Here is a 25,719-nt window from a genome sequence, read left to right on the forward strand (position 1 = left end):
GTGTGTGCGTGTGTGTGCGTGTGTGTGTGTGCGTGTGTATGAGACGAGGTCATTATCCATTTGGACTCTTTACAAAATAAACGCATTAAGTAAATAATTAATTCAACATCGAATCCAGAATTCTGTAGTAGATATTGTAAGAAATCGTTCTTCAATGAATGGTTTGTACTATGCTGCGTGGTAACATCAAGCCCAGACGTATTTAATATAGCACATTAACCTTCATCTCATGGTCCGGGTCTACCTCGTATCTTTTGCAGAGATTTTATAAAGTTCCCTTCATTTAACATCACTCTCAATACGTCTGCTTTGCAGCAACCACCCGTAAGGGAGATATAGAGATCGTGTGTGTGTGTGTGTTTTGTGTGTGTATGTGTGTGTGCGTGCGTGCGCTCTGGACTGTCGTTCGATGGTCTCGTTGGTCCAAGATTCGAATCCTACCCGCCGCCACCCACTCAATGTGCGCTTGGTATGACAGTAAGGCCCATAAAACATTTTAGAATTTCTTGTCAAAGGGGACACTGGCTGTTGCGATTGACATTCGCCTAACCTTTTTTTTTAAAGATATTTTATAGATTTTCCAGCGCAATTGTAAAATAGCTTACCAGCTAACATGTAGAAATGCAATACGTTAAGAGCTTAGTATGATTAATTAGTTGCATAGTACGATTCCATATACATGTTGCCATTGGTGTGTATGTGTGTGTGTGTGTTCAGTTTTTGATGCATTATCATAAAGGATGCAATTTTATAATAGCACTTTAGAACAAGGTTACAAAGACAGTTTGTGTGGAAACACAAACTCAAAATCGGCCTCCGAAGAGTTCCACCCAGACAGGTAAAAAGGCAGGTTTCAATATTTTCAGAAAGAATGGAGAAGAATGGAAAAAAAAAGATTGACAGATCCTGTGTCCAGCAGACCAAGGGATAGGGTGAAAGTGAAGTTAGATGTGAACCTGGCCTAACTGACGTCTTATAATGATTGCCAAATTTGTTTAATTGTATGTATTGATGATCTAATTGTTTTGCAAAGGGTCAATGTCTTATTTAAAGTATCAAGAAAAAAATACATTTCCGTAAAAAAAAATCCGTTAGCTAAGTGTGTCTTCAGTGTGTGGTCACTCTAAAGTTTACCTGATAATATGAAAAAATACTTATTAATTGTTGTTGTAAAGTATATTCCACTTACATGGATATTAAATAGATTTTTTCTCTTTAAAAAAATAAAAAAAAAATTTTTGTAAATGTAATAGTTAGTATGACAGAACTTAGTAGTGAATCTAAGACTGTTCATTGAGGTAGATATAGTAAAACTGAGATTACTGTTATAGGGACCAATCTAGAGCCATTTATTATTACATTTTGTTCTCTCCCTTCCAGAAAATCCTAAATCTATTGATGCAATGAACCAGGAATGCCAAAACATTTTTAATCTAGCTGGAATACCATCAGGTCCAGATGATTTATTCGATTTAATGTTTGCTAACAGTTTTTGAATTCCCTTTTCTTGTACATCTATATCTCCTGTGTTGTTTCAAACTAAGTGATATGTCTTTGTTTTCTAGGTATAGTATTTAAACTATTTATGTAGGAGTTTAGCTTTAGTTTCATTCTCATTATGAGTTAAGTTATCTTCTCGTTTGTATGGTACTACTCCCATTGTTTCCGTTTTCTTAGATTCAATGTAGGAGCTTAGGTTGTTATTGCCATAGACATGACATTGTTTATGTATTCACTCTGCAGTTGTTTGCTTACTTCTAGGGTTAGGTCTTTAGTCTTCATAGACGTTTATAATCTCTGGTGCCATATTGGTCAGGGGCGTGTAACATGTGCGTATGTGTGGATTATTTTTATATGTGTGTGCGTTATATGTGCCTGTTATTGTTTGCTTGTTCTGTTATATCTACGTTCATTATATGTGTGCATGTTATTGTTTGCTTGTTCTGTTATATCTACGTTCATTATATGTGTGCATGTTATTTATTGTACGCCGTAGATGTGTGCACAAGTCTCTATAGATTTCTGTGAATTAAATTGCCATTGTATAAGAACAATAACTGAAGAGAAGAGCAATAATATCTTACTATCATACTTACACATTGTAATGGCAAGTCTTGAGAGAGATAGTTAAAACAATGAATGTGTGAATGTATGTAGAAGATTTCGTTAATAAATTCATCCAATTTTATACTGTTCAGGCCAAACTTTGACAACTAAACTATTGGAGTTTGTTTGTTTTTTCATCCATTTTTTGTTCTTCGTGGATATTTGGTCATGTCATGTTATTCCATTTGTGTTGATGGAATCTTGTTAATAAGTTCCATATGTAACAACCACGAAAAGTAGGTCAGGAAAGCGTAGTGTATTACTTAGGCTGTCATGTTGTACAATCTTCAGTGAGGGTTCCTTTAACAACTATAAGAAATACCCCCTCCCATAATGTTTATTACGTTGTAACAAGCACAGCTGTGTGGCATATAGTAGTAACACATGAAACTGCTTGGACTTATCAAGTGAAACCGACGAGAAGGTTCAAGAAAAACTAAAGCAAACGTTTATCTCAAGTGACGTCAGTATAAGTAAACAAAATATGGGCAACATTTGACCTTGTCTTGTATGCTTATTTCTGTTTTTTTCAAACAGCAACCTGTTTAATAAGTCAGGGACACGACTTCCTAGGGGGTTGTGGGGGATAACATGACAAGTGGGGTATTCCTCTAAATGCTCTAAAGCTGCTTCATCAAACTGGTAAAGAGAGTTAGTGCTACCTACACAAATTCGTAGGTGCCCTTGCGGGTCAGTGGTACTCACACATTATTCTAAAAAATTAAAATTAGAATATTGTAAGGCATAGGAATACGCAGACTTGGCAGCCACCTCCGATTGGTGGGGGGCCTCTGACAGGACTCATAACAATTTTTTTAGAGAAGAAAAAGTGAAATGTATGCCCAGTCTTATTATTGGAGTAACTGGCCAGTGACTAGGTTTGAATTCAATTGCCTAATTTTACTACTTGTTCAGTTTTATTTTTATTTATTTTTCTATTATAGTTTGGGCTACGGGCCACCAAATTCATTTCGCCTAGGGCCACCAAATATCTTAGGCCAGCCTACTATAAGTATCAATGCAATCTTGAAACAAGTATACTTGTCTCAATGTTAATATTTTAAAAAATGTGTTGATAAATATTGTCGTAGAGAGCTGGGTCATGGGTTTCTTGTATTGCATGGGGCTTAACATTTTTTTTTATTTTTACTTAGAATGGTTTCTGGTTTTACTTAAAATGGTTTCTGGTTTTTACTTAGAATGGTTTCTGGTTGAGTGATGTCCACTGTGCTGGGCTCAAATCTCCTCGTTAGATTTGTTGAAGAAAAAAAAAAAGGATGAACAATTCTATTCCTTTCTTGAAGCCTGTTGGCTTCCTACGTCACTCTGTTGTATTGAGTTTTCATTCGAGAGTTGATAACTAAAATCTATTTTAATAATACGAATGTCTCGAGTCAGACGATTAATACATGGAGCAGTAAGTCTGTCATCTCTGCAGACATGACCTAGATTCACATGTCACACTGACACAGACAAAAAGGTAAAACCAAACAAGACAAAAGTAAGCAAAATAAAAGATTCAAATTTGATTTCTATTGAGCTTTATTACTCATTTAGATTAGTCATTTATAATATTCGTTCATTCAAGTAGAATTAACCAAGATAGATATTTGATACAAATGTTTTTAAACAGAGTACTTGAGCGCATTAGTGTGAGCAATAGGATAATTAGTAAATAAAAGTGTGTACAACAAGACTCATTTGAAGCAAGCATTACCCAATAAACAACCATTCATGCACCTGAAGAAGTTTGTACCGAATGATTGTTCCATATAAATAAATAGTAAATACAAACACTTTCTTATTTTTCGAAAAGCTACGAATCAATAAAGTTTACATTTTACAGAAGCCCATATGACTTTTTATATACAAAATACTAATGGGCGAAAAAATACATTTATACATAATACTAGGTCATAAATTAGAAAAAAAAAGTAAATTTTAAACAGAAATATTTTTTACAAGAAAAAAAAAGCAGATTTAAATATAATGTCCTTTTAGAGATAATCAAGTCAGGACATACAAATGAAGTAGATGGCATATAAAATTAGACGAGTAGTCGATTATTTATAAGAACACACACTTATACTATAGACCTGCTATATGTAAACCTGAATAAGGGAAGAAATCACATTCCAGAAGTACAATAGGAAACAACGTGTTATAAGAAACATTACTGGACAGAGTTGTACTTTGTTATACTTTTAGGGAAGGTCGTAGCCACCATAGCCCCCGTATCTCATTGGGTAACCTCCGTACAGACCTCCATAGCCGTCTAGGTCACGCTGGTAGTAGCCGTCCTGACCGTACCTGTCTGGAATGAGATAATAAAAATGGAATAAAGAAAACAATGCCGGCTCCACATAATAATGTAGACTATCCTTTAAATACAGAAGATAATAATAGACTGGCAGGAAGGTATATGGGAAAAAAGGTATAAACGTATATCTGATTATCTGATGGACTACTTACCCAAGGCTGATATCACGTAGATACAGTGAAGAATCAAAACGACCAAGGCAATGAAATTGTAAGACATGGTTCAGTGAATTCTTTCAAACGTCCAAGAGTTTCTCCTGCATGGACAAATAGAAATCTGTCTTGATATTTGAAGATTTGAACGACATAAACAAATGCTTACCCGTGTTGGTATTTAAATTACTAGACTACAAGTAGGTCTGCTACAAGTTTTTGTCATTTTATCATCGTCTTTTCCAATGAAAAGATATATGCATCATCAAGCTTGGAGGTGCGCTGGCTGAGCGGTAAAGCGCTTGGATTCTGAACTGGGGGTCCCGGTTCGAATCCTGGTGAAGACTGGGATTTTTTATTTCGGGACCTTCGGGCGCCTCTGAGTCCACCCAGTTCTAATGGGTACCTGACACTAGTTGGGGAAAGTAATGGCGGTTGGTCGTTGTGCTGGCCACATGACACCCTTTACATCATCTGCCCTATAGACCACAAGGTCTGAAAGGGGAACTTTTTTTTTTATCATCAAGCTTAGGAAATAAACATTACTGTACATAAAAGACCTGAAGCCTGCATCTTTTAAAGTTGCAAGGATACTAAAATAAAATACAAAAGAAATATAAATAAAATGAAAATTGTATAACTACTTCATGTATTCTTTCATTGAAGTCATGCTAATAAAAGCAGTCAGCAATAATAATAAATCTATTAGTTATAGAAGGAAGATATCATAACTAATCTTTAAGATCCATAAATTCAAAAGCAAAATGGAAAATTGAAAAAGTTCAGTAAGTCAACTTACTTTTACAAAATTCTTCAGTCAATGCTGCGACCAGGTTTCAAGGGCTGCAGTCAAGTGGCTAGCACCAAGCTCAACGTTCCAGCTTATATAATAAGTTGACGAAGATGTCAGGTGTCTTTGGGAACAACAATTTCAATTAATGATGATGTCCAGAGGGCGTGGCACGCGCTGGCCTGGCCTGTATCGTCACGCTTCGGGCGTACTGTGTACATTTTCAACTAACATTTCTTTCTCCAGTTTATCGCCAAGTGTTGAGAAAATGTCTTTTTGGTTGTAAGTTAATGGCATCCGTCACTACAAGATGAATGTGTTTCACTCTGTAACAAAGTTTTTTTATTTCTTTATTTATTTAAAACCTGGTCTGCGCAGATGTTGTATGATTTGACTTGGTAAAAGTGCGATTTTTGCATCGACAAGAACCTCCACTAACGAATTACTTGAGTAATTACAAACTTGTAAATATAAACTTATGTTATTATTTCAAATAAAAGCTTTGCTGTTTTTATTCTATGTCTTCCATGTGATATTTATTAGTTGAAATTTGAGATGATTTCTTTTTTAGTTTTAGTTCTATCTTCTGGTGCTGTATGTTTTAAGGTCATGAAAAATTGTATGAATATGTTTTTTTTTTTTAATCCTACAGTATGGACTCTGGCTATTGTTAATCATCATAGGTCTTTAGTGCTTGCCTGGTCGTGTGTGGTATGTGCTCTGGACTGTGTCTCGATGGTCCCTGATACGAATCCTGCACGCTTCCCTCCCCCCCCCCAACCTTCCAGCAGGAGGTCCTTGTTATGGTGTAATAAACTTCAATTCTGAAGTAATATTTCCGAAACTTGTAAAATAAAAACAAGTGTAAAGCTTTATGGTTATTTTGGTTTTATATAAAGATCTTATTTCCCAGATGTAGGAGTGAAAACAAAAATGGAATGCATAATTCTTGAAATTAAGACATTGTCTTACAACATAGATAAGTACTCTCTAACAATTAAGACAATTACTTTTTAACAACATAAACAAGTACTAAATCTAAATTTAGAAATATGGCTATATATCCACAGTAGAATGCATTAAAATAATTTGTTATACCAACACGACTTCATTAATATTGCAAAGCAGAGGATCAAACATGGACGAAGTCTCAGAATGAAGTTGCTCTATTTGAAGGTCAATGGTTTAGCAATGAACACATTTGTTAAACAGTTATTTTTAGATTAACTTTCCAGTTAAATGGAAGAAGTTTTTGAAAATAAATCAAGCTAGATATGTTGGCTTTAATGTATTATTAGGAAAAATCTGGGAACTCGCCATTGGTAGTTATCTTTAGAAACACAGATTGCTTTAAAAAAAGATTAAATTTGCAAATTGCTACGGTCTAAAAGACATCCCGATTAAGAAAATGTCAAGTACATATTATGTGTACGTATATAGTAGATACATTTTTTTTTATTTGACAAGAACAATCACATTTTTGGCAACAGAAACAGACCTCAATTTTAGGCTAATGCCCAGGCTTTAATCTCAAGTCTATATGATGATCCAGAGTCCCTTGGCGACTGAAGAGAATGTAAATCTGCTCTCACAATAGTTTCTATGTAGCACAACTATGTTATCCAGTGATGTCAAACGTCAAGAACGTCAAGTATAAAAGTTCCGAATGAGGTTTCTACACATGATTGGTAACAGCTTTTTATATCGGAAACCCGCAGTCGTATGATATGCTTTAATATTTCTTTATATTTTTATAAGCTGAAAGAGAGAGAGAGGGAAAGAGAGAGAGAGAGAGAGAGAGAAAGAGAGAGAGAGAGAAAGAGAAAGATATCATATCGATATCCATTTTCTTCTTTTTTTTCATATTCAGGACAGTAATTATTTAAAACATTTTCTTTTTTACCATAATTAAAATATACATTTTGATGTATTAGAAATATCAATTTACCGCATTTAACGTATACTTATAGCTGTTACATAAAAAACAACTAGCTTATACCCTTGCTTTGATACATTGAAATAGTTGATACCCGCGAATAAAAATGCAGAATTGATGTATTCCAATAATTTCGTATATACAATTATCTTGTAGCAACATCAATTCATGGAATATAAAGGACCACACTAGTACCAATTTGCATTGGTAAAACTAGTGTCACGCCAGGGAAGGGCTGTTGGTGGTTGTGCTGGTCTCTTAAGGCCATTTTTAACAATTTTCCTAAATTCCAATCGTATGGCCACTGGACAGTTGTGGCTGAAATGTCAACTGGTTTTCGTTTTTACTACTTTATTAAAACATCTATACAAAAAAAAAGCTTTTTTTTGTTTTTGAAAGAATTGATATTGGCCCAATAGCTGTGACCTCATCTAGTTTGCTATATCTACTTAATTGTTTTTGAAAGAATTGATATTGGCCCAATAGCTGTGACCTTATCTAGTTTGCTATATCTACTTAATTGTTTCTAGAGTGCCATACAAAAAGAAACTGTTAAATCTTGGATATTCAGTCTGGTGTGTGCATTTTCCTAATAAGTTATATTTGTCTGTCACGTCTTTCGCAACGCACTCACAACTGTATGTATTGGTTCTTACAACTGGAATTAATTCTTATGTCTTCTGGGATGTTTCCCTCGGTTACCTTGTGTTAAATGGCCAGTCATATTATTTTGAGCAATATTTTATTCTGAAATAAAGGATTCAAGTTTATTCATTTGTATTTTATTGAGTTTATGACTTTTCGATTGTAGACTTTATTTTGAGTTTTTTTCTTGTGGTTTTAAGTTTTTGATTTTGAGATATTAATTTATGGTTTTGAGTTTTTTACTTGTGGTTTTGAGTTTTTGACTTGTGGTTTTGAGTTTTTAAATTTTGGTTTAGAGTTTTTGACTTTTGGTTTTGAGTTTTTTTACTTTTGGTTTTGAGTTTTTGACTTTTGGTTTTGAGTTTTTTTACTTTTGGTTTTGAGTTTTTGACTTTTGGTTTTGAGTTTTTTTACTTTTGGTTTTGAGTTTTTGACTTTTGGTTTTGAGTTTTTCTACTTTTGGTTTTGAGTTTTTGACTTGTGGTTTTGACTATAAAGAAAGTGTAAGCTAATAGTAGAAATAGAAAAAAAAATTTAATCTACATTCAGGGCTATGAAATATTTCTTCACACGATATCTTGAGACTAATCTTTTAAAGTACAAAAAGGATTCAAAACAGACAGACAGACAGGGTCATCTGTTATTCTTATGCTATTAATAAAGTTAGTCTCATGCTATTGATAAAGTTGCTTCTCTAAGTTTGAGACTCTCTCAGTTAACTTACTACATTGGGCTAGTTAGTTAATGTTACCGCTACATTTTAAGAACACAGGTAGATTTCTATTTGACGGCTCCACGTCAGAGTAAAGGTGAATGACCCAAATACTTTTTTCTTTACCAATTACTAATTGCTTGTATATTTTTTTTTTTGTTTCAGAAAGGGATTTATTTATTTTATTTTTTGTTTTGGTGCCGACAAAGAAACAGAGACGTTTAGCCTTGTTACTTGGCTTGACACAATAAATTGATGACTATTAATTCATTACGTTACATATATAGGTCACTAATTATTAATGCTTTGAGTGTGCATCACTTAACAAATCTAATTTCTTTTGTCATTAATTAGGAATTCTTAAGATACTTTTGAGCAGTTTTTTTATAACTTAAAACCAGGATAACACGAGATTCGTGTCAAGTGGAAATCAGTAGATTATTAGACTATATTTCAGCCAAGTTTACCGTAGAGTTAAGAAGAATACTGTATATGAACTTTGGACAACATAATCAATTAGTATATTTATACCCAATATATATGTATACGAGTAAGCATGAACTCAAATGCAAACAAAAAGAAAGCAGAATAGAAAAAAAGATTATGATATTTGAGGATCGATCGTGTCAGAGTGGATTTAAAACAAGTAAAGATATTACTTTTGTGTTATTTTGTTTACACTACTATTTGTTCTAACATCTTAAGGAAATTAAAACTGATTCTTCTTCTTCTAAACTAATTTTGTATTTTTTTCTTTATGTAACTCAGCAAGACCTAGATCTATATCTTTTTCTACATTGTGGAAAAAAATATGTTGAAATAAAAGTGTCTAAGAAACATGGCTGTTGGTGACCGTCAAGACGATGGAGGACCTTGTTCTTTCTCTTAGAAGTTTAGATCTTATAATTAACACTTAATTTGGGGTTCTTTTGTATAGAAAAGTTCATTCATTTTCATGAAGATACTGCTTGTTGATCTTAGTGATAAAACATTAAGCACAAATCTCAATTACTGTGCACAAAAAGATGATCGTGGACCCCAATGATCGCTTTGAATATCTGATGAAGTCATGGAACTGATGAAGTCATGGAACTGATGAAGTCATAGAACTGATGAAGTCAACTCACATCATGAAAGGTAAAGAGTGGGGTGGAAATAAAAGCGAGAAGAAGCAGAACGATGAGAGTGGAGAGGGAGGTAAAAACAAACAAAAGGAGCTGAGATAGATAATTAGAGAGTATCTTCTAGGGAAACAAACGAAAAGGATTTCTACTGTGGTAGATCTATGTACCCAACTGCTGACTTCTGTCACTGTGGTAGATCTATGTACCCAACTGCTGACTTCTGGCACTGTGGTAGATCTATGTACCCAACTGCTGACTTCTGTCACTGTGGTAGATCTATGTACCCAACTGCTGACTTCTGGCACTGTGGTAGATCTATGTACCCAACTGCTGACTTCTGTCACTGTGGTAGATCTATGTACCCAGCTGCTGACTTCTGGCACTGTGGTAGATCTATGTACCCAACTGCTGACTTCTGTCACTGTGGTAGATCTATGTACCCAACTGCTGACTTCTGTCACTGTGGTAGATCTATGTACCCAACTGCTGACTTCTGTCACTGTGGTAGATCTATGTACCCAGCTGCTGACTTCTGTCACTGTGGTAGATCTATGTACCCAGCTGCTGACTTCTGTCACTGTGGTAGATCTATGTACCCAACTGCTGACTTCTGTCACTGTGGTAGATCTATGTACCCAACTGCTGACTTCTGTCACTGTGGTAGATCTATGTACCCAACTGCTGACTTCTGTCACTGTGGTAGATCTATGTACCCAACTTCTGTCACTGTGGTAGATCTATGTACCCAACTGCTGACTTCTGGCACTGTGGTAGATCTATGTACCCAACTGCTGACTTCTGGCACTGTGGTAGATCTATGTACCCAACTGCTGACTTCTGTCACTGTGGTAGATCTATGTACCCAACTTCTGTCACTGTGGAAGATCTATGTACCCAACTTCTGTCACTGTGGTAGATCTATGTACACAACTTCTGTCACTGTGGTAGATATGTACACAACTTCTGTCACTGTGGTAGATCTATGTACCCAACTTCTGTCACTGTGGTAGATCTATGTACACAACTTCTGTCACTGTGGTAGATCTATGTACCCAACTTCTGTCAATATGGTAGATCTATGTACACAACTTCTGTCACTGTGGTAGATCTATGTACCCAACTTCTGTCACTGTGGTAGATCTATGTACCCAACTTCTGTCACTGTGGTAGATCTATGTACCCAACTTCTGTCAATATGGTAGATCTATGTACACAACTTCTGTCAATGTGGTAGATCTATGTACCCGACTTCTGTCAATGTGGTAGACACTTTCTTCACAAAGATAGAAATTCTGGAAGAGGCAGTGCTACTTCCAATGAGACAGAATGCATAAATTAGCATATTGTTGTTTCTTTTTTTTTTATTTGTTTACCCAAACATTTGTAGTTTGTAGTCAAACTTCTAGTCAGGCCTAATCCATAGACTATATATATATATATGGCCTAATCTCTATTATCATGACAACACGTATAAATGAGTTCTCAAACATTCTTTTTAATTTCACTGCTCATTTATTTAAAGTGAAAAACATTCGCCCAAGATTATTTACAATCCCAAATATATAAAAATTATTGTTTCAAACACGCTAAATTAACTTTCAGTTCGACAAAAAAAAATGGGGAAAAACTAGAAAAGAAAACAATAACTCGGTTTTTTTTTGGCGACGTTTTTTATTTAAATCAGGTCCAGGTAGCTAGACAAGTTTTCAATACGAAATAAATCGACTTGTATAATAAACTTTTGATGTAGCAGAAACAAATAGTGTCCCTATACCCAGTTCTGTTCAATTGATGATTAACTTACGTAGCAGTTACCTCCCATACACGAGAAATCGTGTCACGTTTTCAAGGCTCCAGAGATTTCTAAATGAACAGGTGGAAGAGGGGTAGAACTAGAGATCAACCCGTTGCGTCACCTCTAGAGCTAGAGTATTCTATTCAGGTGCATTCCTTTCATTGAAGTGTGTGCGTGTCATTATAGTAATATTATAAGACTGGTATGTGTCTATCTCTAATTATAGAGTTAATTATTGACAAGGTGCAACAGAGACTGCGACTTGATGATCTAAAAGGTTTCTATGTTTTCAACGGGCGTCCAGCAGCACAACTTAGATACAGCTAAATGTTAAAAACTCCTGGCCAACATGGATATTCGAACTCAAGCCCCTTGAAGAGGTTTAAGTCACTCAGCCATTAGCTTCGCCCCCTGTATCTGTTTAAGTCACTCAGCCATTCGCTTCGCCCCCTGTATCTGTTTAAGTCACTCAGCCATTCGCTTCGCCCCCTGTATCTATTTAAGTCACTCAGCCATTAGCTTCGCCCCCTGTATCTGGCACTCCGTCTAGTTTATTAATAATAATTATATTATATTATCCTTGAAGAAATGTGTCTTATAGTTTGTGCATTACACATAATAAAACACCCTAACACCCTAACACCCTAACAACTGTATCAAAACCTAGGCTCATACTAGTGTCACTCAAGACATTCATTGTGAACGTTTTAAATCACTCAGAAAGTTACATTGTATTTAATAATTTCATTGCCTTATCTTTACATTTTTTTTAGCTTTCTTATGAATGTTTTTCTCAAATAGTAGTTCCGAATGGGGTTTGTTTGTTGCCAATGTAGGAGTCACTGCATGTAGGATTTTATGAAGTTAATTTTTAGTTTTTGGTTGCTTCGCTCCGTGTATCTGGCGCTTCTTCAATTCTGAACTTGTACCCACACCTAGCTACTGTTTTTCTCACACCCTTCCCACTAATAACACCCCTCGACCCCACCCCCCCTCCCCTTCCAGAGAGATCAGATAGTGTAAGAAGACAACTTATTTTCTTTTCCCACACTATTCGCTACTTCACGACACGACGATTGTAGAGGGACATTCCTTAATGATCTGTTTAAATACTAGTAAGAATGTCTCGTACCGACAATCTTTGGACGGATCTATTAATCAAGTTCATAAATTAGTTGAGTTTTTTTTGTCAAATCAATTGGCTTGGTTCCAAGACCCCCTCAGCTCAAGATCGATGACGTGATTGATTGCAGTGGGCGATTATACAGATCTGGTGTGGGTCAAGTTCAACGCCCCCCCCCCCCACGTTACCAAAAGTATTGATTCAAGTCACTGTTAATTACAAGCTGAACAAGTTCGATGGAAGAAAGAAACAATTAAATGGTATTTTTAGCTCACACACACACACACAGACAAGATATTTTAACACGCTTTTGACATAAACATTTTGGACCTAACATTCTTTTAACTCAAATCTTTTGTCTTCTATAATTCTTTCTTAACTATTTATAGAATTGGTGTGAACACAGCCACCTGAAGTATCCAAGTTATCTAATGTTTACACACTAGTTTTAATTAATTTCAGCATTCTAATACATATCTAATGACAGCCCTGAAAAATAGATATTAGCTTAATTTTCAGTTGACTTAAGACTCGAGTTTCATTCTTTCAGACCCAGGGTCTTATTTTTATGTCTCGCTTCTCTGTAATTGTTTCCCAAATGAAATAAATTCCAAGGCAATATAAGCTTACTTTAGAATTGGAGATTAGTGTTACCATCTTATCTCTCTTCAGACTGAATCTGTTGTCAATCAAGGACATGCAAATAGTGAAGGATATAAATAGCTGACCCAGTTCCTTGAACAGATCGTCATTTTTTTTTTCACACAGAAACTTTTCCAGACAATAAGTTACTTGAGAAATTATCTATCAGAAATAATACACTGAGTCAGGGGGAGTGTAGGAGAGACGGCTATTGTTCCTTCTGCGTCCATTCACATTCTGGAAACGCCAATGTGAACCAGCAGTTAGATATAAGTTATATTTTTCAATCCTTTTTTTTTTAAATAGTTACTTTTCATATAAAAAATCAATTCATAAAATTTAATTTTGTTGCATTACAGTTAGATACAATAAAAAGTGAATATTCTGATATAAAAAGCACTTTATTAACAATTTTTACAATTATAATGGTAAACAATACAATGTACATCACTTTATCTGAAAAATATACTTTTAAACAATAGGAAGTTACGAGGGAAGAGAGAGAGAGAGAGAGAGAGAGAGAGAGAGAGAGAGAGAGAGAGAGTGAGTAAAGTCGGATAAGCAGTGCGCGGGGCCCTGAGTGAATGTCATTTCAGGGCCACAAAAATGTGTAGGATGGTTACAAAGGATTTTCGTCATGGCTGCCTCCCCCCCCCCCCCTTTTTAGAAGTACTTTGTCTGTGACGTTGAAGGTCACAAAAGTCTCCAACATATACTCACACATACACACGTGTAAAACCTTTCTAGCAGACTTCTTTCTAACAGACTTCTTTCTAACAGACTTCTTTCTAACAGACTTCTATCTATCAGACTTCTTTCTAACAGACTTCTTTCTAACAGACTTCTATCTATCAGACTTCTTTCAAACAGACTTCTTTCTAGCAGACTTCTTTCTAGCAGACTTCTATCTATCAGACTTCTTTCAAACAGACTTCTTTCTAACAGACTTCTTTCTAGCAGACTTCTTTCTAGCAGACTTCTGTCTATCAGACTTCTTTCAAACAGACTTCTTTCTAACAGACTTCTTTCTAGCAGACTTCTATCTATCAGACTTCTTTCAAACAGACTTCTTTCTAACAGACTTCTTTCTAGCAGACTTCTTTCTAGCAGACTTCTTTCTAGCAGACTTCTTTCTAGCAGACTTCTTTCTAGCAGACTTCTTTCAAACAGACTTCTTTCTAACAGACTTCTTTCTAACAGACTTCTTTCTAGCAGACTTCTGTCTATCAGACTTCTTTCAAACAGACTTCTTTCTAACAGACTTCTTTCTAGCAGACTTCTTTCTAGCAGACTTCTTTCTAGCAGACTTCTTTCAAACAGACTTCTTTCTAGCAGACTTCTTTCTAACAGACTTCTTTCTAGCAGACTTCTTTCTAACAGACTTCTGTCTATCAGACTTCTTTCTAACAGACTTCTTTCTAACAGACTTCTTTCTAGCAGACTTCTGTAGTAGAGCTGAAAATGACGAGTTCAAACAAAGGTAACCCTATTCATGATTGCCAACTAACTGTAATCCTAACAGACGCTTTCAATCGTTACTCGGGTAAACAAACAGATTAACGACCTCCCTGTCAGTAGCCAGCCTACGTCATTTCCAGCAAGTTGACCTTTGACACAACTCTAAACCAATGAATGTCTCCCACTAACACGTCAACACAATTTCAAATTGCTTTTTTTTTCAAGCACTTGTCTTTGTTTCTTTCTTACATTTCACTTTAGAAACACGTGACCTGCTTGTTTTCATGTTGAAACATTGACATTGAACTTTGTGCTCTCTGACCATTTCTTTAAAAAGAAGAAACCCGAAAGTTATTAAAGAAATATTAATGACAAAGTCCGTGTGAGTGTTTTTGCTAGCAGCAAGAAGAACCCCGAGCAACAATATTTGGAAACAGCGGCAGTAGCGGCCTTAGGGGGTGTCAAGTGGGGCAACCGCGCCAGGCCCCGCGCCAGAGAGGGACTCCGCGATCTGAGATTCCATTGTCATCGTCAGCTTCGAAAACCAGATTAGTTCTCATAAACTAGGATACTTGATACGATATGATTTGATATGATACCAATTACTATGAAAGTATAGACGAATCAACATTTTCGCAGACAGCGTTAGAGGCGCACTAGCCCGTTAGCGTGTTGTGGTACGATATATATAGGGCCCCGCATATGACCTCGCTCAGGGCCCCGCGCACTGCTAAGGCCGCCCCTGAACAGCGGTTTGTCTTAATTGAGGAAGAAGGGGGGGGGGGGGACAGTTGTCTTTAGAAGGGCTTCCACTTCTCAGGGTATATGACCAGGCTTTTTTTTTTGGTCTATGATAAGAAAAAAATCTTCGAAATATTTGATTTAAATGATTATTATGTTCATGATTATTATGTTCATGATTATTATGTTCTCTTTACCAGCATAAAAATTATTTTAATTAGCTTTTTTTTTATTTTTAGCAGCTATGGACGATGATTGACAGTCTAACATATCGTTTAACCAGCTGAAAACAGATATATAATTATAGCCTAGATTGTATACTTTAGTTAGACAATGAGTTGTTACATAAATATATCCTAAGATTTGAACAGATGAATCTTAACGTGACTAGCCGAGGAGATTTAGATGAAGTCATTATCATTTGGGTGGGTATGTTGTAACTTTGGGATCAGATCCACAAACTGATTGTAAAGACATAGTTTGTATATTAGCTACAAGAGAAAGTAGGAGTCATGATTGCATACAAATTATATACATAAAGAAAGTGGGAAGAGATGGAAGCCGTAGGTGACATCATTTTTGGCATTCCAAACAAAGTTGTGCAGATCTAAATGACATGTGCAACTGGCATTTAGAGAACAATTGACATAGTACGCCAGGTTCATAAGAACTGTCAGGGGAAAGATAGCGGAACTACAAGAAAACAAATGACAATCTTAACGCTCAGAAATCGCTGACCAAAGCACTGATTGAGTGCTCATATTGTCATCGAAGTCACAACGAGAGAGCTCTCTAATCACCTTGGGCATTCTTTAACTATGAAATGGGTAAAACAAAAATAAATATTTTTATAAGTCTTCAGTATGGTCACACATAGAACATGTAACATAAATGCTGAGGTGAATTTAGGAAAGGATTTAGATTGGACTGATTTATATAAAGATTGACACCTCAATGGACTACTGATTGAAGTGCAAAGCCTTGAACACTTAGCTTCTTGTTAATAGACAAATAGATTAGGCTGTGTGAAGTTACATCGTTTGATTGAATGGTAATACATGAATCTATGTAAATTTTTACATCTATGTTTTTTTAAAGATTGAAAATTGAAAAAGGCTAAATCTTTGGGTGGAACTTTATCACCTAATTGGCTTGTAGATCTATATTTTTATACTCTGAATAAATGAATAGTTTGGTTATCGAGTAATTCAATCGTTAATTTGTTTATATAAAGAGAAGACATGTCAATCAATATACGCTTAACAGTTAATGCCGAAAGAGTTTCCGTTGTCTTAATTAGTCAACATAGCTGACTTCGTCAAAGTTTTTATTTTATTTATGATGAACTGATGTTAAAATTGTGGTTGTTATTTGAGCAGGTTGTTAGATGTCCAGCATAATGACCCTTACTTTTCCAAACAGTGTCCATTTGCAACATGGGCAACTAAAGGATCCCCCAGTTAGATCCTGGTATCTTGGAGTAAGTATGTGTGCCAAATCTTTGGTAATATTCGTTATTCTGAGCACAGCTAAAAAATGTTAAATCGAAAACTTTATTCCCTCCGCTTTTCTGCGACACTCACTGAGTGGGTAATATGTATGTCTAATATGTAATTCCATCCCAATCCCCGAACACTCTGCTTCTCTTTTTTAGCCATGATACTGTACCTCGCAGGAAGAGGTAAGTGAATATCCAAGATATCGTAACATGCTCATGACACCAAAGTAAGTTTTTTTTTCAAATATAAAGACTTGATCTTAACACTGAAAAACATTTTCATAAGGGCAGGCTTAGCCATAATACCAAAATTAATGTTTTTTGATAAAATTCTAATCAGACGTAACTGATCTTTCCATCATTTTGCATATGTCATTGAGAAGCAGAACTATTTCCATGTGAAGAACTATTTGTTTAAACTTGCACAGGCTCAGGCTCTATGCACTCCTGTATTGACCTTAAAGTATGTGCCATCCGAACTTCGTTAATGTCAATAGATTCCAGGTCAGCCTTACTGTGAAATATGTTTTTCTTCTTGTCTATCACCAGGCTGGAGCCCTCCAGGCCGAAGATGGCTGTCTGGATGGCTGAAGAATACGTGAAAATCTGATGGTATGGCTTTTCGGGAAATTTCACGATAGGTCGAGAGCCCCTCTTGGACCGACGCCCATGTGAGCGTTTGTTCTCTGTGGTTAGCATCGGTAGTTGTTTCTTTGGATGCTGCGCATGCAGCCGGTAGCTCCAATATCCAGGTTTAATAAATGGAGCAGGTGTCTCTCTGTGGACATACTCACCGTCAAAGTCTGTGGCAGCCACGCTGCGCAGAAAGCTCTTACTTCGTTCTGGGAACGGAGCTATCGAAACATTTTGCTCCTGGGTAAAAGAATTCTCTTTATCTTCATCTATCTTTTCCGGTTTTTCGTACACCCCGAATCGTCTGCTACGATGGTTCAGCCTTGAACCATCTGACAAATTGTGAGAATCGCGCACTTTACTATCCAGACTGTCGGAGATGGAAAGTTTAATTCTCTCCAGCTCATTGTCTCTTCGGGCGATGTTTATTGGCGGGAGAATGGCATTTCTGCCAAAGAGCTCCTCTCTTGTCCCGGACGTGGAGAATTTTCTCACAAGCTGTTCATCTGATTCGTCACTAAGTTTGGCTACAGAATGTCGTTTCTCAATAATTTGCATGTGTGGCGAGCGCTGCTGGTTGAGAGATTTCACTTTTTCAGAGTAAGCCATCATGGAATTTTCCACAGATTTTCTTCGAAAAGCCATTGACTGAAGATCTTTTTTGTGAATCGACTGGAATATATAAGATAGAAATATTTATCTATATAATTAATAAAGTAAAAGTAAAGAGTTAAGTAGCTCTTTCAGACCTTGCAATCTATCTATAATGTAAGAGTCTAATGTCGACGGTTAAAATGTTTTCCGGTGGCTAACACAACGACCAAGGTCTTTACTTTCCCTTATTAATTTCAGGTACCGGTAGTCCTTAGAATTGGGTGGATTCAGGGGAGTCATAAAAATCCCGAAATTTTAAATCCCGAAACTGGGATCCGAGACATCAAGGTTTAGAAACAAAGTGCTTAACCACTCAACCACAACACTCCCAAAAATGTATATAGCAAACTTATAAGACATTGAGAACATATACTGCTGGTTCTCTAGTACTACTTATTTTTTTTAAAAAGACCAAAAAAAAAAAAAGAAGAAATAATTAGTCTACACGGCCACTGTGGTTTTGAGTCTACTGACCTCAACTGTATTCAACGTATCCGAAATTTTCCTTTTGATCAAACTGTTCCTAGCCTGTGCTGCTGGCTGGACCTCACTGTTGATGCCAGTCAAAGAAGTGTACGGTGTTCGTACAGACCAGGTAGGAGTCCCCGTTGTAACAGTATTCTAAGTGCAAAGAAAATGAAACTGATGAATTTTTTATTTCCTTTTGTTTTTACTCCGACAGTATCTAAAGGATAGATCATAAAGTGTAAGGACTAAATTAAATGAGCATAGTGTTCAACTTGTTAAAAGGAAGATATTTTCTCTATAAATGTTGGTATCCTAGTCTCAACGGTATTTTCTGTTCTTCAATCATCACATTAAAAAACTTCTTAAAACATTGTTTAACAAAATTAATTATTTTTGTAATAAATGTTTGTAAATGAAACAGAAATAAGGACATCAATTAATCCAACATATAAGACTAAGATATTAAAGTAGTTCTACTAACCTTAACGTGTTTAAACATTGTTGATTACTAATGAAGCCATATAGTTAATTAACTCACTGAATTAATAACCTTTTGTTGAACAAACACAAGACTGACTGAACCGACGGATATATGGATTGCGACAGAACAAGTCTCGATCACTTCGGTTGACTCATTTCTTGAATATCTAGCAGCACTAAATCTAGTTCCCCCAACTACAGGGCAATACTCTATAAACAGTCAGGGATTCTCAAAAAAATCGAAGTAATGATTCCCTAAGAGAAACGCAAAACATAGACGTAATAATGAGAAACAAAAAAATTAAAATGAATAACTCTTAAGTTTTATATAAGCTTTTATTTTTTATTTTGTTCACACTTTGATGAAAACTTGGATTTAAGATGCAGGCCCACCCTGATTAGAACAAAGGGTTAGAACCACTAGTCGGCAATGGATAATGTCACCCACTATTTTCGATGCCGAATCGATGTGTAAAGTCTTAAGTTTCCTAAAAGCTATCTATGAGGTCACTATTAGACTTCATTACCGCATCACGGCTCTCCTGCTTACTGCATTGAATGTTGCAAGTCGATTAATTAGGTGACAGTCCAAACAATCAATAACTTGTGTTTATGCATGTGTCAGTGATTGTATGGGCGACGTAGTGCTATTGAAAGGCTGGCTGGTGGTTCTATTGAGGAATAAACAAATTAGTTTAGCATTAGATAATGTTTTACTTTAGTTGAAAGCAATTGAAAGGAATTAAATTCTGCGTAATTAACCCTTCCATACAGCTCGGACTTTCCTTTTCTTTTTCCTTTTCTCTCTCTCTCTCTCTCTCTCTTTTTCTCACCTCATAGTAAATAATTACACTTTTTTTTGATAGTTAAATTTAAAGTTTAAAAAAAAAAAGCAATTGTCTATGGAGACTATCACTTCCACTCCGAGAGACGCTTTATGGTTTGTGTTTTAGGAAATGTGTATGACTCCATTGATTTACACTTGTTTTCTTTTGCAACAGCTTGTCAATAGATTTTTAACGGAGTTGCCACAAATACAATCCTGAATATCAAAAGCATCATATGGCATCATGCTAGGAGAACACCGTGATTGCAAAGATATAGGCCTATACTTGGGTTAGGCAGGCGTATTATTTCAATTGGTCAAGGCAAACTATTGGCTATAGAATAAGATCCACAATCGATCGTCATACCAACTGCTACTTATGAATTCGAGACATGGAAGTCATCAGCAATGATCAAGAAGGTGCTTAAGTGCCTCAGCGGCAATGGTTTAGGGCTAAGACAGTTAAGTCACTTACAAATATCGGGTCACCAACAGAGAGATCCTTTGCCGAACACTCACGCAGCCAATCGACCACTTAGCGAGGTTGTGGCAGTAAATCGTATAAGGTTTGTAGGACGTGTTCTTCGACATAATGAATAGGGCGATCCAAGGATAACATGGATGCCGGACGTCCTGGTATAAGGTGGCCTACCTTCGTGGAAGATCACAAAGCAATATAAACACAAGGCTGAAAACATCGAGGGCTGATCTCTATGGACTGGCAACACCATTGATGACTCCTTGGCCCACCTGGGAGGGCTAACACCAACAGACTGTGAATTTCTAACATGCTCTGGTAACAATCAGAAAAAATAGAAATGGAAAAGTGGTTTGAGTGATGGGACAAGTCCCAAAATGCCCACGGAGTCTGGGAGCACATGAAGTGTCCTTACCACCCTTCCCCGTTGTGGTGGAGGCTGTCCAGGCCTAAGCAAGCTATTATAGCACCGTGCAGGACAGGCCATTCTCCCGTTGGCTCATATTTCACACAACTATGGCCAAACGTCTACTCACGGTGCCCCCGTTGCTGGTAAGAAGAGGAAACCGTGCCTCATATTTTTTTGACTGCCCCAGACTTACTGATCTCCGTTTCGACAGGTCTGGGAAACCTCAGATTCTCGACCTGTATGGTGACATGTATGCACTACGCAAAACAGTAGGGCTCCTGTCCAGGGCTTTTGCAAGAGAAGATTTGAATCTCTCAGGCCCTCACTGTTTAATGATGATGTCTTTGGAGACAGCTTGTCGTGGATCAAAGTCTAAAGTAAGTGAGGCCTTTTATTTCCCCCCCCCCAACCCAACACACACACACCAACAAAAAAAAAAAAAAGAACACGTATAGACCCCTTAGATAAGTTTAGGTCATTAATTTAAAAAAAAAGACTGATGTGGACATGAACCGTGTCTCAATTCAAGCTTAGGGTTAATGCTCTTCATTTCTAAAAGAACCTGTAAAAACGAATAAAACAAAGTAACAACTGATTAAAATTTAAAAGGTAAGTATTTAATTGATAAATCATATTTATGATTTAAATAGATCAGTGTCTCCTGCCGCGATGTGTTTAACTTTTGAACTGTCTTCACAATTCTAGAACCTTTGCTCGCCGTCCCTGCTATCCTGCAGGGCAGAGTTTGTCTGACGTTTTTGATTTGGGGCCCCGTTTATAGATCTATATGCAAAACTAGCACAAGGACCCCAGAGTGAACAAATCTACATAAATGCATAGTAAATGAGTTAGAAATGTATTTTAAAAAATGTAGAAGTGTCGATTTAATTTCTTTTAGTGTTAAAATAAACATTTAAAAAAAATAAATAACTTGGATGATATTCATGAAATTTTACAAAAGTATTTATAAGTCCGACTCGTCTTGCGGATCCTGAGAACCACTGCTACAGAAGGACTGAAGGTTTGGACTATATTAAAAAAAATAATAATAAAGATGTAGATTTTGAGCTAAGTCACACACTCTCTTCCATTAAATGTATATTAAATTAGATGCATAAGTAATTCTTGTAGGTGTTTTTTTTTTCTTAACAAGTGCGGGGCCCAAAGTGAAACGGATTGCGCGGTGCCCAGTCTGGGTAGGATAAGGATAATAAGTAAAAATTAAGATTGTGTATTAGAAAATAAATTCGTCTTTATATTGTAATAACTGAAGGGAGGCAACTCAACGAGACATAGACGTTTATTTATATAGAGACATGACAAACACAAAGGGCATCTGCTTTGAGCACAGCATCTCCATATTGGATCTCTCTACTTGAGCGGAAATCGTTAGTCTCTTCATGTTAACATCCTGTTCTAGTTTGGTTACTAGAAGTGCGCATCTCTGCACTAGCCTGGATGGTGGTTCGCATGGAAAAGTCATAACATTGCCCCCGTCTTAGCACTTTTTGTCCCGAAAAGAAACACTGCAGTGGAGCTTTGACAGTTCAGGTGGAGGTCGATCGGTGGGAACCACAGACGTTAGGGTGTCTGTTGCCCACAAAGCCATCTGCACAGTTTCCCATGGTCGTCGCTTCCTCTTCTTCCAGTTGGCAAGTCTACGCTTGAGGCGATATCGTGGTCGCTGCTTCGACCTCATGACGATAGTCGCTGATGCCAGCCAGTTGACACATGGAGAGTTAGTGGAGGTCAGGGTTGCCAGCCACGTAACACAAATGGATGTTGTGGTGATCACCGTAGATTCCAGGTTAGTTGTTCTAAGACGCTGAGTCAGCAGACCCTTTCCATGGACGTCTCGTGACACAGTTGTAGGCCCACAGCTAGCCAAGTTTTCAAGCACATAGTCTTTCTTAGCTTCATCTGTAAGGTATGCCCATGAAGCATCCTTATAATGTTCATCCACCACTACATCCGGTTTTGCTAGGATTAATTCACCACCGTTCAAGTCACTCTCTCTGATGTGGGCAGAAGTACACATTTCTGTCAAGTTCAGGTCTTGTAGCTGGGTTTCTTGGCATGGGCACTGTCCCCACAGGACGCCGCATATACAGTTCATGTCAATCGCCTGGATGCGGTTGCCTAATATGGAGTTCTCTCTTATGCCACTGCCAAAGTCAAATTCGTTGTTTCTGCCTCGGCCATTGTTGGGGCCCGTATTCGCAATTTCACCCGATGACATCCAAGGCAAGGAATCAGAAACGGTCTTGAGGCTTTCATGGTTTGAGTTCTTATCAAAGGTACTGACAGATAAACAGAGGTCTTTAAGGTCCACAGCAGCCAGCTTGGACGCAGACCCAACGTTGTCTTGATCTGTCCGGCTCGTTGCAGGTATACCAGGAACAAAAGTTTCAGGCTCATAACAGACTTCTATAGTTTCTTCATTTGTTTCTTTTCTTTCAATTCTGTATATCCCATTGAGATCGTCGCAGCAATCGTTGTCACGTTTCTCGCCCTGGAAGTCATCCCCGCCAGACTTTCCCACAACACAGTCACAGACAGAGCTCCAATCCCCAGCGCCTCCATCACCACTGTTTGTGCAGCCACAGTCCTGACCAGGCAACTGCTCCTTCCCTAACGAGTTTATTCCTCCTTTTGCTTGCGATACAATTTTATCACTTTGGTCTATTTGGCCTTCTACTTGCAATACACTTTCATCAACTTTGTTCAACTTTATGTTCCTGCTCATGTTCAGTTGTTCATCAAATGCATCCAAAAAGTCCTGGATCTTGCCAATGAACTCAACAATCCCAAGTTCAATTTCAAATGTGTAGGTCTCCGGATCTTCTTCTTCATTGATCAGAGCTTGCCTCAGACGAGCCGTGAGCGTTTCCCTGCTACCGAGGGATTTTAAACCTCGGTCCCGAAGCTCTTGTCTTATCTCTTTAATTGAGAGCTGATGTAATAGCTTCAAATATGTCATGATTGTAATCAAAGCCTACCTCCTCTCGTTGAGCCGCCTATAATCCCACTTCTGACAAGAATGTAATAACTGAAGGGAGGCAACTCAACGAGACATAGACGTTTATTTATATAGAGACATGACAAACACAAAGGGCATCTGCTTTGAGTACAGCATCTCCATATTGGATCTCTCTACTTGGGCGGAAATCGTTAGTCTCTTCATGTCAACATCCTGTTCTAGTTTGGTTACTAGAAGTGCGCATCTCTGCACTAGCCTGGATGGTGGTGCGCATGGAAAAGTCATAACAATATTTTATTCATTCTTTACTAAGTGCAAAGTCGTGATCAAATTTTACGAGCCTTAATTGCATGTAGCGAAGTCACACAGTAGACCTATAGCATCAAAGTTCTGTTTCCTACATAGATCACGCTCAATAGCACGAATTGCAAAATTGTTCAATCTATCTTCGTGAATTGTTGACCTCAAGTAATTCTTGATTAGTTTGAGACGCGAGAAGCTTCTTTCACCAGATGCCACAGTTACGGGTATTGTTAAAAATACTCTGCAACAACGTAGGCCTAGTTTCATTAGTTTAGGATAAAATTTCTTAGTTAACAGATAAGCTAAACTTCTACCGGGGTTTTGGCGGTATTTGGTAGAATATGCCTTAAAGATGACAACTTTGTTTATTTTTCAGGAGACTTGTCACGTATTAATTTAAAATATTAAATAATTTAACATATCTATGCCAGTAAAGCACGAGTCATCTATAGGAATGTCCTATGACGTAAGCAGACATCTGTCAATCTCTTGTATGACACGTATGACACTTGACAGGAAACTATTTGATTAGTTTAAGAAAATGATTTTATTGGTTAATTTAATCCTAGTGTCAAAAATTGGAGGTTAGAAAGGGCGCCATCGAGAGACTTGAGTCTGGATGTAAGTCTTGTAGAGATAAGACGTACTTTAGTTATGAGTTAGAATTTGTAGAGAAAAGTATTGTTATAACATTTATAGGAAGCAACTCAACGGTGAAGGAAAAAAGACAATACAAAGTTTAATCAACTAGATCACACACAAAAAAAACAAAACAAAAAAAAACAAGGCTCATCTCAATCTCCTCGCACTTCCTCTTCCTGTCTCGCCATTCATTAGTCCATTCTCGTGCGCTGGTGCGCAGCCATAGAGTCACTACAGAACATGGTCATTACAGTATTGTATTTTTATTAAATCTAGTAGTAAATTTGTATATTCTTATTATTGAACTTTGAAACAAAGTTATTATCTTATAGGCCTACAGTTCTATTCCTGTACATATAGTGATTCCAAGATTTCTGTTTTTGAATTGAAAAGGATCTTCATTTATTGAATCTCTAAGATAGATCTAGTATTTAGATCTAGAGATATAATCTAAACAGAATCCTTGACATCACAGTTACAAGAAATCATCACCCCTGATAATTCGGCAAAGATCAATAACGAGTTCAACTAACAAGAAAGAAACTTACAAACAGTGACAGTCAAGCTCTTTAACTGCGATACCTTTAACCGTGATAAGACTTTTTTATGGTTTCTCAGGAGATTTTAATAATTTCATGAGTTTTCCAGGAGCTCCTTGAAAATTGGGAGGCATCGGGAACCCCGTTATAAGGGTTTAATTTAATAATTTACACAAGGGGCCTATGAAAGTGCGGGACCCACTGCAGCCGCATAGGTTGCAGTGGCATAAGGCCTGCCCTGGTAATTCTTATAAAAACTGTTCAA

At 36.9% G+C, this 25,719-nt stretch overlaps 1 protein-coding gene and 1 long non-coding RNA gene across 5 annotated transcripts; both read right to left on the minus strand.

Annotated features, from left to right (window-relative positions):
• Nucleotides 1–3,630: 3,630 nt before the first annotated feature.
• Nucleotides 3,631–5,531, minus strand: LOC106072346 (uncharacterized). The gene is made up of 3 exons (XR_001218578.2): nucleotides 5,378–5,531; nucleotides 4,579–4,682; nucleotides 3,631–4,420 (listed from the first exon to the last, which is right to left on the minus strand). It is a non-coding gene; the product is annotated as an uncharacterized LOC106072346 (long non-coding RNA).
• An 8,202-nt stretch (nucleotides 5,532–13,733) lies between these two features.
• LOC106072280 (uncharacterized) lies at nucleotides 13,734–25,674 on the minus strand. 4 transcript variants are annotated; one of them, XM_056006355.1, is made up of 4 exons: nucleotides 25,464–25,674; nucleotides 19,336–19,948; nucleotides 18,804–18,950; nucleotides 13,734–18,347 (listed from the first exon to the last, which is right to left on the minus strand). In XM_056006355.1, the coding sequence occupies exon 4, from the start codon at nucleotides 18,318–18,320 to the stop codon at nucleotides 17,457–17,459; it is 864 nt and encodes a 287-aa protein (XP_055862330.1). In that variant the 5' UTR covers nucleotides 18,321–18,347; nucleotides 18,804–18,950; nucleotides 19,336–19,948; nucleotides 25,464–25,674; the 3' UTR covers nucleotides 13,734–17,456. The 4 variants fall into 4 exon arrangements, with proteins under 4 accessions (XP_055862330.1, XP_055862310.1, XP_055862320.1 ...); XM_056006335.1 differs by having other exon boundaries at nucleotides 19,279–19,948; nucleotides 25,464–25,673; XM_056006345.1 differs by lacking the exon at nucleotides 25,464–25,674 and adding an exon at nucleotides 20,756–20,890 and having other exon boundaries at nucleotides 19,279–19,948.
• Between the last annotated feature and the right edge of the window lie 45 nt (nucleotides 25,675–25,719).

Source organism: Biomphalaria glabrata, chromosome 1 (assembly GCF_947242115.1).
Source record: "Biomphalaria glabrata chromosome 1, xgBioGlab47.1, whole genome shotgun sequence".
NCBI classification, from domain to species: Eukaryota; Metazoa; Mollusca; class Gastropoda; family Planorbidae; genus Biomphalaria; species Biomphalaria glabrata.

What these genes read in the sequence shown, in the direction of transcription:
- LOC106072280 (XM_056006335.1), bottom strand. An exon ending in ATACGTTGAATACAGTTGAG is followed by an intron (nt 18,348 to 18,803) that starts GTCAGTAGACTC and finishes TATATATTCCAG; the next exon opens with TCGATTCACAAAAAAGATCT.